This window comes from Saccopteryx leptura, chromosome 1 (genome assembly GCF_036850995.1).
Source record: "Saccopteryx leptura isolate mSacLep1 chromosome 1, mSacLep1_pri_phased_curated, whole genome shotgun sequence".
In the NCBI taxonomy this organism is placed as follows: Eukaryota; Metazoa; Chordata; class Mammalia; order Chiroptera; family Emballonuridae; genus Saccopteryx; species Saccopteryx leptura.
Genome location: NC_089503.1, coordinates 261,248,005 through 261,263,861, shown reverse-complemented (window position 1 = coordinate 261,263,861; position 15,857 = coordinate 261,248,005). Strand labels below are relative to the sequence as shown.

The 15,857-nt window shown below is 40.6% G+C and overlaps 1 protein-coding gene across 2 annotated transcripts in view; it reads right to left on the bottom strand.

Annotated features, from left to right (window-relative positions):
- Window positions 1-10,481: 10,481 nt before the first annotated feature.
- Window positions 10,482-15,857, bottom strand: part of LPL (lipoprotein lipase) — a 34,770-nt gene continuing 29,394 nt past the window's right edge. The window contains exons 9-10 of one of the 2 annotated variants that reach the window (XM_066350989.1): window positions 15,435-15,539; window positions 10,482-12,436 (exon numbers count right to left, since the gene is read on the bottom strand). In XM_066350989.1, coding sequence (XP_066207086.1) covers window position 12,436; window positions 15,435-15,539 — 106 coding nt within the window. In that variant the 3' untranslated portion in view covers window positions 10,482-12,435. Of the gene's footprint in view, window positions 12,437-15,430; window positions 15,540-15,857 lie in introns of those variants that run through there. The other variant, XM_066350981.1, reaches the window with a different exon arrangement.

Below are 15,857 nucleotides of genomic sequence, written 5' to 3'. Positions count from 1 at the left end.
TGGGGCAGAGGCCAAGGAGCCATCTCCAGCGCCGGGGCCATCCTTGCTCCAATGGAGCCTCCGCTGCGGGAGGGGAAGAGAGAGACAGAGAGGAAGGAGAGGGGGAGGGGTGGAGAAGCAGATGGGCGCTTCTCCTGTGTGCCCTGGCCGGAAATCGAACCCGGGACTTCTGCACGCCAGGCCGACGCTCTACCACTGAGCCAACCGGCCAGGGCCTGTTTATGTTTTTTAAATAACGTCCATGTTTCTTTCTACGTAACATACTCAGTCTCATCTCTACCTCTTAGAATAGGTGAAACAGGATTATTATAACAGTTTTAATGGCTTAGTCTACTGATTCTATCAACTGTGATATTTCTAGTTTGGTTGTGACTAATTGGGTTCTTTTTTTCTTTTTAGTTATGGGTCACATGTTTCTGCTTATTACATTCCTGATAATTTTTGATTGAATACATTGTGAATTTTACTTTGATGGGTACTCAAAATTCTTATTCTTACAAAAATATTCTTTAACTTTGTTCTGGCATGCAGTTTTTTTGTTTGGTTTTTTTTGTGTGGTTTTTTTTTTTTTTACAGAGACAGAGAGAGAGTCATAGAGAGGGATAGATAGGGACGGACAGACAGGAAAGGAGAGAGATGAGGAGCATCAATCAGTTTTTTGTTGCGACACCTTAGTTGTTCATTGATTGCTTTCTCATATGTCCCTTGACCGTGGGCCTTCAGCAGACCGAGTAACCCCTTGCTCAAGCCAGCAACCTTGGGTCCAAGCTGGTGAGCTTTTGGCTCAAGCCAGATGAGCCTGCACTCAAGCTGGCGACCTCAGGATCTTGAACCTGGGTCCTCCGCATCCCAGTCCAATGCTCTATCCACTGTGCCACCGCCTGGTCAGGCTGGCACACAGTTTCTTGAAAATAGTTTGAGCCTTTTGGGTCTTGCTTTAAGCTGTGTTGGCAGGGAAGTGTTTAAGCAGCTGAAGGCAGAAGATAGATGCACACAGAGGAAGAAAGATAAGGAAGGCAGAATATTTCTTATTGAAAAAAAGTGTTTATTTTACAGTGAATATTATTAAATAACTGAGGCAAAACCCTTTTGTGTTTTCTACTTGATAACCTATTAATTATGAGGTTTTCTAGTCTGTGAATTGAAGACAGACAATATTTTATTTCTGTGTGAGCTAGTGGGTACTATTTTCTCTATTCCTCCTAAACTATTCTTTTTTGAATGTTTGGTAGTTCATTCTTTTTCTCTCTCTCTCTCTCACTCTTCCTCTCTCTCTCTCTCTCTCTCTCTCTCTCTCTCTCACACACACACACACACACACACACACACACACACACACACACACCTACTGATCTATAGGATAACTGAAGAGTCAAGGAAACCCTCAGCAGAATGCTAGAACTCCCTCTCTGACTCTCTGCCTCATGTCCAGTATGTACTCTTCCAGGTAAGTTCTAGCTGCTCCCTAGACACTCAATGCCTGTTTCCAGACTCAAGCTGGGTCCCTTCTCCCCCACTGCAGCCTTAAAATCCCCTCAGATATTAACCTGGGATAATTGGAGGGTTTACATCATTTGTTTCCCTTGTCTTGGGGATCAATGCCCTTTGTTTAATGTCCATTGACTTGTAACCCATTGCTTCTTACATTTGTCTGTTTTTGTCTTTTGTTTTAGTCTCTATTATCTATTACCTCATCTTATTTGGAAGTGGAAGTCTGAAGACATCTCTTTGTAACAAAGTCCATGCTTTAAAACTTGTTAAGGAATCTCTGGTAAACAAAGTTTGGTCCCTGGAGGAAGATGTTCATGACTCACAGTGACCTTTCAATATCACTCTCTCTGAATCCTGATACTGTGAATGAGGAAACTGAAACAGAGACTAAGTAAATTGCCTAAGATTACAAGCAGTAAATAACAGGCGTTAGATTCAAATCCAGGCGTGTCTTTTACCAAAGCCCACATTCTTTAGACCGCTATGCTTCTTACCCCTGAAAGTGAGTTATTTAGGCCACATTTGATATCGGAGTCTAAGTTAGTGACTCTAGTCCAACAAAAATACCAATATTGTGAAACTCAAAGGTTAAATTGTTGCAGGAGTGACCCGAACAAAGGATAAGACACTCAGACAAACTTAATTAACAGAGGGAAGAGAATTTATTAGTAGCCGGCAGAGCACATGAGACTAATAGCACCAAAGCACAAGCTTCCAGAATTAGATTTTCTCAGAGGTTATATTCCTTTACAGTATCTAAGCAATGCGCTCATGATTTCTTTGTTTAAGGTTTCCCAGGACTCAAGGAGAGGAGGAGGGGACTTTCGGTGCGGTAAGCAAGGAGAAAAAGGTTTCCAGATCACTGGTCATAGCTACATACAGATCCAGAGGCGAATTAAGGTCAGCTGAGGCCCAGGGCACAAAAGAAAATATTGGGCCCCTAACATTAGAAAAAAATATACAATTGGTATTTTGTGGGGTCCTTCAGAAGTCGGGGCCCAGGGTGCGTGCCCAGTGTGCCCGCTGTTAAATCAACCTCTGTACAGATCCTGCTTCTCTTGCTTTGTGTTGCAAGCAGCTCTAAGCAACCATTTAGAGCAGGGGTAGTCAACCTTTTTATACCTACCACCCACTTTTGTATCTCTATTAGTAGTAAAATTTTCTAACCGCCACCAGTTCCACAGTAATGGTGATTTATAAAGTAGGAAAGTAACTTTACTTTATAAAATTTATAAAGCAGAGTCACAACAAGTTAAAGCATATAACAATAATTACTTACCAAGTACTTTATGTTGGATTTTCGCTAAGTTTGGCAGAATAAATCTTTATAAAACAACTTACTATAGTTAAATCTATCTTTTTATTTATACTTTGGTTGCTCCGCTACCACCCACCATGAAAGCTGGAACGCCCACTAGTGGGTAGTAGGGACCAGGTTGACTACCACTGATTTAGAGAACTACGGAATGTAGTTAATTTATAACTGGCTGACTCAGTTATCCCTGCTGGCTCCTTTCCCTTGTATTCTTCTGGGTTTTCCCCTCTCAGGGTAGAAGAGAGGCTTGCTCCCTCCTCAAGATGGTAAAAAGATTCTCAATTGAGAACAGAATTGTCATCTACAAACTAACTTCTCTCCTTTCCTCCCTTCCTCCAATTCTTTCCTTTTCTTTTATCTTACCATGTACTTTTCCTGGAGTTATCAGATTCATCATTTGACAATTGATTGAGATTAAAACCCTCTGATCAGTTAGCAAAGTGTGAAGTGGTCCTGTCAGACAAAGCTTAACTCCTGGGATTTGCTCTAACTTTTAGGAAGATGATGGATGCTCCAGAGTGCAGTGTTCAGTAGCCCTAGACAGCAACACACACAACTCCCAAATGCTCCACCCTGTGCACACACATCTGCCACCACCTGAAATCATGACCAGCATCTATACTTCCTCAAAGACAATGAGGGAGAGCAGATAGAATTTGAAACCTGAAGGCCTGCATTTGTGTGTGTGTGTGTGTGACAGAGATAGAGAGGGACAAATAGGGACAGACAGAAGAAGGGAGAAAGATGAAAGGCATCAATTCTTTATTGCAGCTCCTTAGTTGTTCATTGATTGCTTTCTTATATGTGCCTTGACCCCGTGGTGGGTTGGGGAGGAGAGCTACAGCCAAGCAAGTGACCCATTGCTCAAGCCAGCAATTTTGGGCTCAAGCCAGCAAGCCAGCGACCTTGGGCTACAAGCCAGAGACCATGGAGTCATGTCTATGATTCCACGCTCAAGCCAAAACCAGTGATCACGCGCTCAAGTTGGTGACCCAGCGCTCAAGCCGGCAACCTCGGGGTTTCGAACCTGCATCCTCTGCATCCCAGTCCACTACACCATGCCACCACCTAGCAGGCAATGCCTGCATTTAAGTGAGAACACTGGTCGCTAATGAGAAACTTGCTTCAGGAGACATAGCCAGGCTGAGCTGTTTGAAGCCCAGGTCTTCCTATGTGTGAAGCCTCCCCAAATATGACTCTTTCTAAAGATAACTTTTACCTTAAGTATACTGTAGAGAGTGGTTTTCTATTTACAGGCTGTTGGTCAAATAAGTTTGTAAATATGATGTATATGTTTGCTCGCTTATAGTTTGCACTAAGTGTAGGGGACAGGTGGTAAACTGGCAAAGTCCTTATAGCCTAAGGCTTAGTTTTAAGATTAAGCCTTCCCCACTCTTTTAATACTAAGATCTTTTTAATTTCCTTCTAATACTAAGATCTTCTCAAAACTAAGCTTTCCCCACACCCTTGCCTATTGCATTGTGGGGGATTGTGCACTCTTATGAGGAATCCCATTTATGCCTCAGATAAGTGGCTTTGTATCAAAGACTTCCTTATTTGTATATTGGCTTAAAGACTTTAATTTTCTACACTATAAGATAAAGCAGACCGGGGGCTCTCTCGCTCGGTTCCTGCCATCAGCATGCAGAGGGGACTGAGTGAAGCTGGTGAGGCCTTTAATTCTAGCAAAAACCAGAGAAATTCAGTGGCTTTGGGAGCCCTGAATGGAAAGAGAAGTGGTTTCCTATTGTGTGTATTTTTCTTGCCCATCAGTTGTGAGCAGGAATAAAGGATGGCCCACCAGTTCTTGGCCCCATTGTTTCATTACCGTCTGTCCGAATTAAATGGGAGCCTGCATTGGCCAGACAGCTGTGATGGTGGCTGCGGCTACTGGCCATACACAGGCTTATTACCGCACATCTTCTGGTGAGACAATTGAGAAAAATCAATGGAAAAATATTTTTTGTTGTTGAAATGCTAAATTGGAAATGTATTGCAAGGCTTCACCAAATTCTAGTTCCTCAACCAGAATAAGCAAGGCCCCAAAGCAGCTGGAGTAATTTGAAGAGTGAAATGAGAACAATCAGGCACAGATCTTGCATTTCTGAAATTCAGTCAGCATGATTTGAATGCTAATAAGGTAGGTGGGAGGCTTGGGTAATCCCAGAAGTAGCTTCTAAGTATAACTGATAAGTAGTTTATGAAATGGTGTCATTCAATTATAATAATTCTTTGTTTTCCAAAAGTCTTTCGCTAATGAGAAGAAGAGAGGCTGTTTTTAGAGCATTAGTAACTGACTCTAAATATCTTAAGAAATCATTACAGATTTTATAAAACCTTCCTTATTTTAGTTTAAGGTAACTAGGAAAATAAAATATATGGTTCATAACATTTTGGGAGGGGGCATAACACTTTAAATGAAGAAAGTATAGATTAGGAAATCAAACCAAGAGGAAGCTAATCTGAGTCCCAGGTGAGAAATCCCTGGTCTAGAAATTGGTGCAGGAATCAGCAGCCTGTCCCAGGCAACAGGAAACATGCTGTAATGTGCTTAGCGGCATTGTAGCCAGAATTGTGGAGGTCATGTGCTAGCATGTGCACGGACATGGGGAAAACCCACCCAGCCAATGCACCAATTTTTAAGTTAATCTCTTCTCACTCGCTCTTTACATTCCAAGTCTAGGTTTCTGCATAGCTGTGAGCCTGAGACCTGCTCAGCTTTGCTCTAGGTTGCCCCCCATCTCTGGGGCAGCCAGGCTCTCAGGGAGAAAATATTTACCACATGTAGCATAGTTCCATGTACCTGGAACACGAAAAGGTATTTAGTACTCATAGTTAGCACCTGTGAGGCAAATGCTGACTGGCTCTTTTGTCCCTTCACCTTGATTTTCTCGGAGAGATCATGACAAAGACTTGGCATGCCTCTTCAGAAAGCTCCTAGTTCCTGAATGGAAGGGAGTGGTAGCAGAAGGGAGACCACATACTGACCAACAGTCATGCTACTGGGAAAAGACTGATATGGCCAAGGAGGATAACTCCTTCAAACACAAAGAATTTCTAAGCCACAGGAATCTCACAAGATTTTTTGTGTGACACCAGTGTTCTGGAAGGCAATGCCGTGAGAAGGAAAGAAGGAATTTAGTTGGTAAATTACTTGGTTATTCTTAGCCCCAAATCTCATCGGATATGACTATAAATAATCCTATTATGTGGAGAAAGTGTACAATTTTTTAAAAACAGAAGTGAAACACGACAGAAGTAGAAATCAAAGAGCTGATCCCTATGATCGTTTGCCTTCAAAGAAAGGCGAGAGGGAAGAAGAGAGGGTTCTTTCAAAATGTAACCTTCCCTGGTTCTTCTGAAACATGGTTTTCTCAATTTTCAATTTATAAATAACTGATAAAGGGTCACCTCAGGTAAAGGTATTTATTGGTTATTTATTGCTTTACAACAAAATACTCCTAGATTTAGCAGCTTCAAACAATAAACATTATTTCACAGGTTTTGTGGGTCAGAGGTTTGGGAGTGTTTCGTTGGATGTCTCATGAGGTTGCAGACCAGCTATTGATGAGGCTGCTGACTCCAACGCCTGCCTGGGTCTTGTGGAGCCACTTCTGAGCTTCCTGTGGTTGTTGCTGGGAGGTGTTAGTCTTTCACTATGGGCCTCTCCATAGACTTGCTCACAGAATGTCTTCCCCCAGAGCAAGTGACCCAAGAGAGATGGCACAACAACCAAAATACAAGTCATGGTCCTGTTATAACCATCACTGCTGTGTGGTATTGATCACACAGATCTGTGTGGGAGGAGACTTCCCAAGCACACAAATACTAAGAGTGAAGATCTTTGGGACCAAGTTGATGGCTGGTTACTACACTATTCCAGTTGCTCTACACATTTGGTCAGCTACCACATAGTTTGTCTGTCTGGAACACTGTCGTGATAACCCTGGCTGGTTGACTCAGTGGTAGAGCATCAGCCTGGCATGTGGATATCCCAGGCTTGATTCCCAGTTAGGGCACACAGGAGAAGCACCCATCTGCTTCCCCACCCTTCCTCTTCTCCCTTCTCTCTCTCTGTCTCTCTCTTCCCCTCCTACAGCCATGGCTCAGTTGGAGCAAGTTGGCCCTGAGCACTGATAATGGCTCCATGGCCTTGCCTCAGGCACTAAAATAGCTTGGTTGTCAAGCAATAGAACAATGGTACCAGATGGGCAGAGCATTGCTTGGTAGGGGGCTTGCCAGGTGGATCACGTGGATCCTGGTTGAAGCACTGTGGAAGTCTATCTGCCTCCCCACTTCTCACTTAAGAAAAAATTTTTAAAAAAGAAGAATACTGTGGTGACAAAGATTAGAGGTGTGATGAACTGATTGGTATCCACAGGACAGAGTGCCTCAGAGGTAGTCTTTTACCACTATACACTAGTCACTGGTCACACAGACATGTGATAGAGGTTTTTTGGGGGGTGGGGGTTGGTGTGTGTTTGCTGTTTTGTTTTGTTTTTGACAGAGACAGAGAAAGAGTCAGAGAGAGGGAGAGATAGGAACAGACAGGCAGGAAGGGAGAGAGAAGAGAAACATCAATTCTTCATTGCGGTACCTTAGTTGTTCACTGATTGCTTTCTTATATGTGCCTGGACTGGGGGGGCTACAGCAGAGTGAGTGACCCCTTACTCAAGCCAGTGACCTTAGGCTTGAAGACAGTGACCTTTGGGCTCAAGCTAGCAACCATGAGGTCACGTCTATGATCCCATGCTCAAGCCAGCGATCCCACGCTCAAGCTGGTGAGCCTGCACTCAAGCCAGTGCCCTCAGGGTTTCAAACCCGAGTCCTCCATGTTCCAGTTTGACACTCTATCCACTGAGCCACTGCCTGGTCAGGCAACACGTGGTAGTTGTTTTTGTTTTTTTTCGATTCAAACAAAACACTTTTATGTATTTTTACATTTAATTTTCATAACCTGAAGAAGGCATAGTCCCCATTGTACTGATGAGAAGCCCAGAGAGGTTATGTAACTGACCCAAGGTCACACAGTTAGTGGAAGAGCCAGAATTTGAACCCAGAGGCACTAGCTTATGTTATCTTTTTTTTTAATTTTTTAAAATTATTTTTAATGAGATGACGTGGTAGTTTTAATGCAAATTCATTTATCCTATTAGAAGTCCAAGGTGTGCACCTTCTAATGGTAAGTGAATTGTGTTGTGTTTGTATGTGAAGCAAACTCATAATTAAGCTCATAGTTTCTAATGTATTTAACAGACAGAATGAGGTAAACGAATGTGGATACATGGAGCATTCATCAGTAGAAATGAGTTCTAAGTCCATGTGTCACTGACTGGAACTGCAACGTTGGGCAAGTCACTTAACCACTCTGAGCTGATTATATCAACTCAGAATGAGTGTGTTCTGTTAGATGACTTCTAACTATTTTGCTACTTCTAAAAATGATCATTTAATGATGTTCTAATTATGAGAAATTTCTAATAAGATACATTTCAGAGTACATTTTTCTAGACAATAATATTTCTACAATAAGACAAATGTGTCACAAATGGGCCTGTAATCTAATTGAATCAGGGCATTTTAAAATAAGACTTTTTTTTTTTTACCAACAGTGGTAAAATAAGACATTTTTAATAGAACAAGATTATTGACACCACTCACTTATAACCCACTGCTGTGTGCGACCCTGGGATACTCAAGGCTGGCGTCAGAGGATGGGGGGGGGGGGATAGGCACTGCAGAGCTTCCTCCCACAGGGGCCAGAGAGATATCCCCAAAGTATAGTTTCCATAGGTCACATATGCAGCATGTCATGCCTATCCCCACAGCTCTAGGTATATACATTTTTAAGACCCTTATTGAGGCACAATTTATATGCCATAAAATTCACCTATTTCAAGTGTGTGCAATCATAATCACAATCTACTGTCCATCATTCACACAAGATCCCTTATATCCATTAATTGTCAGTTGTTCTTTTAACTTCTATCCCCGGCAACCACTAAATCTACTGTCTCTATAAATTGCCTTCTCTGGAAATTTCATACAAATGGCATCATACAATAGTCTTTTGCATTTTGGCTTTTCATACAGCAAAAGGTATTTAAGGTGCATCAACATTGTAGCATGCATCAGCAGTGTGTTCTTTTAATTTTAGAATAATATTCATTTGTATAATTTTGTTTATCTCTTCACTAATGTTTGGACCATTGGGTTGCTTCCACTTTGGGTCTGTTATGAATAATGCTGCTGTGAACATTTCTGTCAAATCTTTGTGGACATGTTATCATTTCTTACAGGTATATACCTAAGTAATGGAATTGCTGGGTCATATGGGCTAAACCTTATAATTAATTTTTCAAAACACTATCAAACTATTTTCCAGAGAGACTAAACCATTTCACATTGCTATCAGCAGCATGTGCAGATCTATGTGTCTCCACATCCTTTGACAAATCCTCTATTAGATGTCTTTTTTATTCTACCAACAAGTATTGATGGGCAGTAAGGAAAGTGTAGACTGGGGAGTCTCTCCCTGCCGGGGGGACCCCAGTGCCAGAAGACCTTATGGCTAACTGACAATGAAATTGTGGGTCAGTGACCACTGACACAATTGTTTTTGATTGTACAAAGTGGTTCCCACTTAGTTGTGTGGGTGGTCTTGTATGTTCTTTTCACTATCAAGACAACCCAAAGCAAAGTTCTAAAAAATACACCTCCCATCTCAATTAATTCCTTTTATTGCGTAAATGCCAATCTCCTTGTAGATCCATAAAATGATCAAAGGTATTTTTATATTAACCTAACATTTTACTTATGAAAAGGTATCCTGCAGGCAAGAAAAGCCCTATGTGTTTTATTTAGGAAAAATTCTATATCATTTTCTTCTGTAGTTAATTTAAAGGATCTTTAAGACATGGATGGACCTAGATAGTAATATGGTAAGTGAAAGACAAATACTATATGATTTCACTTACATGTGGACTCTTTAAAAAAGTAAAAAATAAAAATAAATCAACAAACAAGATGGAAATAAACTTATAGATACAGAGAACATTTTGATGGTTGGGGGTTGGGGAATAGATGAAAAGGGTGAAGGAATTAAAAAGTACTTATTGACAATTACAAAAATAGTCATGGGATATAAAGTTCAGCATAGGTAGTAGAGTCAATATACTGCTCACAAACATTAGGGGATATTTTATTGCTTCAAATTCATTTTTGAAATATCCCCTAATGTTTGTGAGCAATATATTATAATAACCCTGTATGGTGTCAGATGGGTACTAGACTTCTCAGGGGGGTCACTGTGAGTTATATAAATGTCTCATCACCATATTGTACACCCGAAACGAATATAATATTGCATGTCAATGTTAATTGAAAAATAAAAAATATATTTTAAACAAGTTTTTAGTTTGTGGGCCATGTAAAAATAGATCACAGTAGATTTGTATGACCCACGGGCTGTCATTTGTTGAAAATAAATAAATGAAGAATCTCGAAGTAAGGCCTTGTACAAATGTAAATATAAAAATATATACATAATGTGAATATTATTTTTAGAAGCCACACTTTGACTAAATATAGTGGTTACTGAGTAAAAAGTTGTTGGATGAATCTGCCCTAAGAATACATTTCTCTTTTAGGGAACTAAAATGATACAAAATAGGGATTTAGTGTTGTAATAAAATTTTGTCAATTTTATTAAAACTTCACAGAGTTAAGTACGTTTGTTTTTCTTAAAGCCCATTTTATTGTATTAATTCATCAGAGCAAGTTGGCTCGGTGAGACTGTCACTGAATCAAGACGTGTACAAAGTCAGCACCACACATCAATAAATGCAGACAGCCACAGCCCCTTTATGTACAACCCCCATTTACACATACACACATATATTTACAGCTAATAAATAACGCTTAAAGCCAAAGCATTGTTAATATATAATAGATCGTGAATTCTATGGAAGCCAGAGTTCCCAGGGCCATACAATGATATGATTCATATGTTAAGTTTATGCACCTTTGCTCAAAACCCAAATCCAGAAAATTAATGAATTAGTGACAAAGGGGGATGCCAACCAGCAATCGCACAACATTTTATTTTTAGAGAGAATTCATGCCAAGCTGGCCAATATCAATCACAACACCCGTCCCACTCTGTGTAGGCAGTCATATTTCTCAGATGAAGGACTGACCCTGACTCCTCGGGAACAATTTCTACACCAACAAATTCCAATACGCCTTTTGATCATTGACCTTCCAAGCACCCTGAATAATTCACATACACGCAGGGCTTCATATGTGAGTATGTACATGTTCAGGTGCTCACACAGGTTCACAGTTTGGATTCCCAGAAATAGCCTCTGAGACTGACTTCTTTATCACGTTATATTAATATATAGAAAAGCACTCTGAACACAGGAGATCTAGTGTATAAATAATCGCTCACTCCTTCCTGACTGTTGTTAAAAACAACAGCGCTCATGACATTTCATGTGGCTATGGCAACTGAAGACTCTTTTTACCACCCTCAGTGGTTTGAAGCACTGTTTATGAATATATCCCAGTGATGTTTCCATCTCTCTACTTAGTAAAAATTGTCCTTGTCTAAAATATGTAGGCATTTGCCCAATGCAAAATTTAACTTTGAACACGTTTTCTTATCAAAACCAGGGAAAAAAGAGACATGCTCAAAGTATGGCAGAGATAAGCCTCAAACTGAATAGAAACCAGTGGTTAGTAAATTACTTCCAATGAATGAATATAGTTTTAAAAATCTGATACTAAAATTATAGGATCAATTTCTTTCTCCATAGTTAAAATTTCATGTCAGCTGAGTATGACAAGCTTATTTTAACACCTACCCAGGGAACACTGTTAAAATGTAACTTTGAAATAAAGCAAGAAAAGGAGAGGAGACGAAGCAATAAACTGTAAATAAGCCTATTAATACTTAATTGTTCTAAGTTTTTTATCTCCTTTCATCTGTAACTTAGTTATTATGCCACCAGCCATAAGGAGTATCTAAAGGTTCAATTCTATTTTATTCTCCATTCCTCGCGCCCAGTCACTGGTTCATGGTTCACTCCTGGGCTACATCCAATGGCAAGAGGGAAGCCATTCCAAAAAAAGGCAGGTGTTTCGGCCAGTAGTCAGTCTGATTCCCAATCACTTCAGACTCGGGCCAAAAAAAAATTATTTTCTGCCTTCAGATTTAGCATAAACTTTGAGAATGTGTCAATCCAGAAAATGCAGAATCCCAATGAAAACATGAGGTTCTGATTAATTGTAGGCTATGGTTAGACTCACTACATAGCGAAGCTTTATTATTTTACCTCCAGCCCAAACAATTCTTATCTTTTCCTCAAAGGACAAAATGCAGTGCTTTTCGTATCTGCTGTTTTTTTAATGTTGGAAGATGCATTTGACCACTGTACTCCTCAAATTGAATTAGCCACTTTTTAGAATTTGAGACTGTCTCTTAAAATAACTAACAGGGAAGCTGGGATTAATACTCAGGAAAATTCACTTTTAACCACCCAAAGCTCTGGGTATCTTTTGTAAAAGTTACTTCATTCTTCACAGAATTCATGTGCTGTTTTTCTCTTCTGTAGATGTGCCCAGTTTCTGAGGGGAAAAAAGGAGAGAAAGAGGCGATTTATGATCTGCTTACTGTTTTACAACTTTCTTCCCTCCACCACCACCTTCAGGATGAAAAAGATTTCATCTGGAAATTCAGAACAAAAGTTGTGAGAACAAACCCAAGGGAGATCTGGATAACAGGTCAGAGAAAGCGGCAGGTTCCTGGAAAGGAAAGGCACTCTAACATTTACTTAGCCAAGTCCCAATAAGCAGTATCATTTTCAAAAGACTGACCACATGGTTTGGAAATTTAGGAAGATGTCTTATTTCTAAAACTTGCCAAATGAAATCCCTATTTTTTTCTTGTGATAGGAGACTTCCAAAGATGTATATGAGAGAAAGAGAAACTTTTGTTTAATTAATTTAATCATAAAGAACAATGCAGAGGGTCATTAGTCTGATTCATAATTACCTCCTAGATAAAGTTCAAATGCATTTTTAAAAAGCTGCCTATGTTACCTGTTGTCTCACTAATGCTATAATCAGACGAGGAATGTGTCATTAGACTTTCTCAGGTAAATTCTTGTAACTGATAAGTAATATAACCAGAAATACCTTATAAACAGATGGAGTTATTTCCTAATTTGGAATTTATTTTAAATTCACATATAGATTTAAAGTTGTGAATAATTTTGGGAGAATGTATGTGTCCATGTGTATTTGTATATGTTTTTATGTGACATAAATTTATGTATAAAACTTCATATAAGAGCCGTTTCCAAGAGTTAAAGTAAATGTGAAATTGCCTCAAATTTGTGATAAAGAAAAACAAAGCAATGAACCTCTTAGTAAAACAATCTCCACTTAGATAATAAGTCAGTTACCCTGCCTGGATCAATGTCAGTAACTAGTCTCCATTCAAGTTTACCTTGAGAGACTTACATTAATGCTTTTAATCCAGATGGGTTCACCTTGCCACTCAAAGTACATTATGTCATAATTTTATTTTTTCAAAATAATAAAAATATATAAATATTATATATGCATAGAGAAAGTCTAAAATATATACAGGCATGTCTGAGATATTGCAGGTTCAGTTCCAGACCAATGCAATAAAGCAAGTGTCACAATGAAGTAAGTCACACAAAGTGTTTGATTTCCCAGGGCATAAAAAATTTATACTCTACTTTGGTCTATTAAGTGTGTAACAGCATTATGTTGGCCCTGGACAGTTGGCTCAGTGGTAGAACGTCAGCCCGGCATATGGACATCCCGGATTCGATTCCCGGTCAGGGCACACAGGAGTAGCTACCATCTGCTTCTCCACACCCCCCCTCCCTTCTCTCTCCCTCTTCTCTTCTTGCAGCCATGGCTCGAATGGAGCAAGTTGGCCCTGGGCGCTGAGGATGGCTCCATGGCCTCACCTCAGGCACTAGAATAGTTCAGTTGCCGAGCAACAAAGCAACAGCTCCAGGTGGGCAGAGCACCACTGCCCAGTAGAGGACTTGCCAGGTAGATGCCAGTTGGGACACATGTGGGAGGCAGAGTGCTGCCTCCTCACTTCTCACTTAAGAAAAAAATAGCATTATGTCTAAACAATGCACATATGTTAATTTAAATAATACTTTATTGTTAAAAAATTTTAACCATCATCCGAGCCTGCTGGAAAAACAGAACTGATAGACTTGTTTGATGCAAGGTTGCCACAAACCTTCAGTCTATTACAAATGCAATATCTGGGAAGCACAATAAAGCGAGGTCTGCCTATATAGTAAAATGTTAATTAGGGGATGTCCCTGGGTGATAGAGTCCCAGTGATTTTATTTCCTTTTTGCATCTTTCTAATCTAGCCATAATCCATAATCATCCATGGACAAATTACACTATAAACTAAAAATTAAAAATAATAGAGATATTCCATAAAGAGTCTTTAATGTTTTTTTCTGACTAGGCAATTTTTATTCTGTTGTCTACAAATGTAACTGTGAGAAGACAAGCCAAATGCAATTGCTTTTTCTGTATCCAGATGACATTGTCACCAGCATTTCCCATTGTTTCTTGTGTCACTGGCTTGTCAGACATGCTCTAAGGTTCTCCTTTTTTTTTTTTTTAAGATTTTTACTTACTCATTTTAGAGAGAAGAGAGAGAGAGAGAAGGGGGGAGAGGAGCTGGAAGCATCACCTCCCATATGTGCCTTGACCAGGCAAGCCCAGGGTTTCAAACCGGTGACCTCAGCATTCCAGGTCAATGCTTTACCCACTGTGCCACCACAGGTCAGGCTAAGCTTTCTCCTCTTTATTCCTGCCTCTCAGTAGCACTAGGCATCTGGCAAGGGAAAGAATGAGGAATGAAAGCGGCTCAGTGCAGGAATTCAGGGAGGGCTGGGGAGGTCACATGCTTAGTCTCCACTGAGGAATGACACTATGGAAAGACTCAGCTGCCAGTTGTCACGTGGATTAGCTTTAAAGGTTAGGAAAGAACTAGGGAGTTGTTTTGGGATGGAAAGAGAACAGTCTCCTGCACTCTGACTCCATTAACCCCCCACCTTTGTATGCTTGGTGGCTGCCCTTTTGGCTTTCTCTCCCTGAGTCGACTGGCACTTAGAGCAAGGACGGTGTGGCCACAGCCAGTGTTTCACTGTCCTGAGTACCTCCTGGGAGGAGCGTCACGCACAGCCACATGACCACGCACTGCTGTGCACTCTGCACGTGGGGTTGTAAGGTAGCAGGGATGCAGTACAAAGAAAAGCACAGCTAAAGATTTCATAGTTGTTCAAGAAGTTAAATAAAATCTAAAAAGCGTGCCAGGGCTGAAGGTCAGAGCTAGCAGAAAGAACAGAAAGAGACAGATAAAAAAAGAAAGTACTGCCCAGATCAACTGGACCAGTGTCAGTTGTGTAGGGAAGGGCTAAAGACCACTGTAGGGTTCTGATCACAAGGATCAGTGCAGGCCTGTAGTTCCGGGGCGAAGAGCACAGCAGGCAGCAGCACCCCTCAGGACAGGAGCTCAGAGTCTCCATGGAGCTCGGCCCATGATGCTCACCAGCCAGACTTCTTATTCAGAGACTTGTCGTGGCACTTGACAAACACCACAGATCCCTTTCCTTTCTGCAGATGAGACACTTTCTCCCTGGAGCAGAAGATCACCCTGTGGGGGGAAAAAGAGATGTGAACATGCCATATGCAACAGTGAAAAACTGTTCAAAAATGTATGGTTGGGGACCTGGCCAGATGGGTCAGTGGACAGAGTGTCGTCCCAATGGGTCAAAGTCATGGGTTCGATCCCTGGTCAGGGCACATACAAGAAGCAGTCAGTAAGTGCACAACTAAATGGAACAACTAAGTGAAACAATGACTTGCTGCTTCTCTCTCTCTTTCTCTCTCCCTTCCCCTGCCTCTCATTCTCAATATTAATGGGGAAAAAAAATTTTTAAATGTGTGGTTGGATCAGGGCTGTTTAAATCCC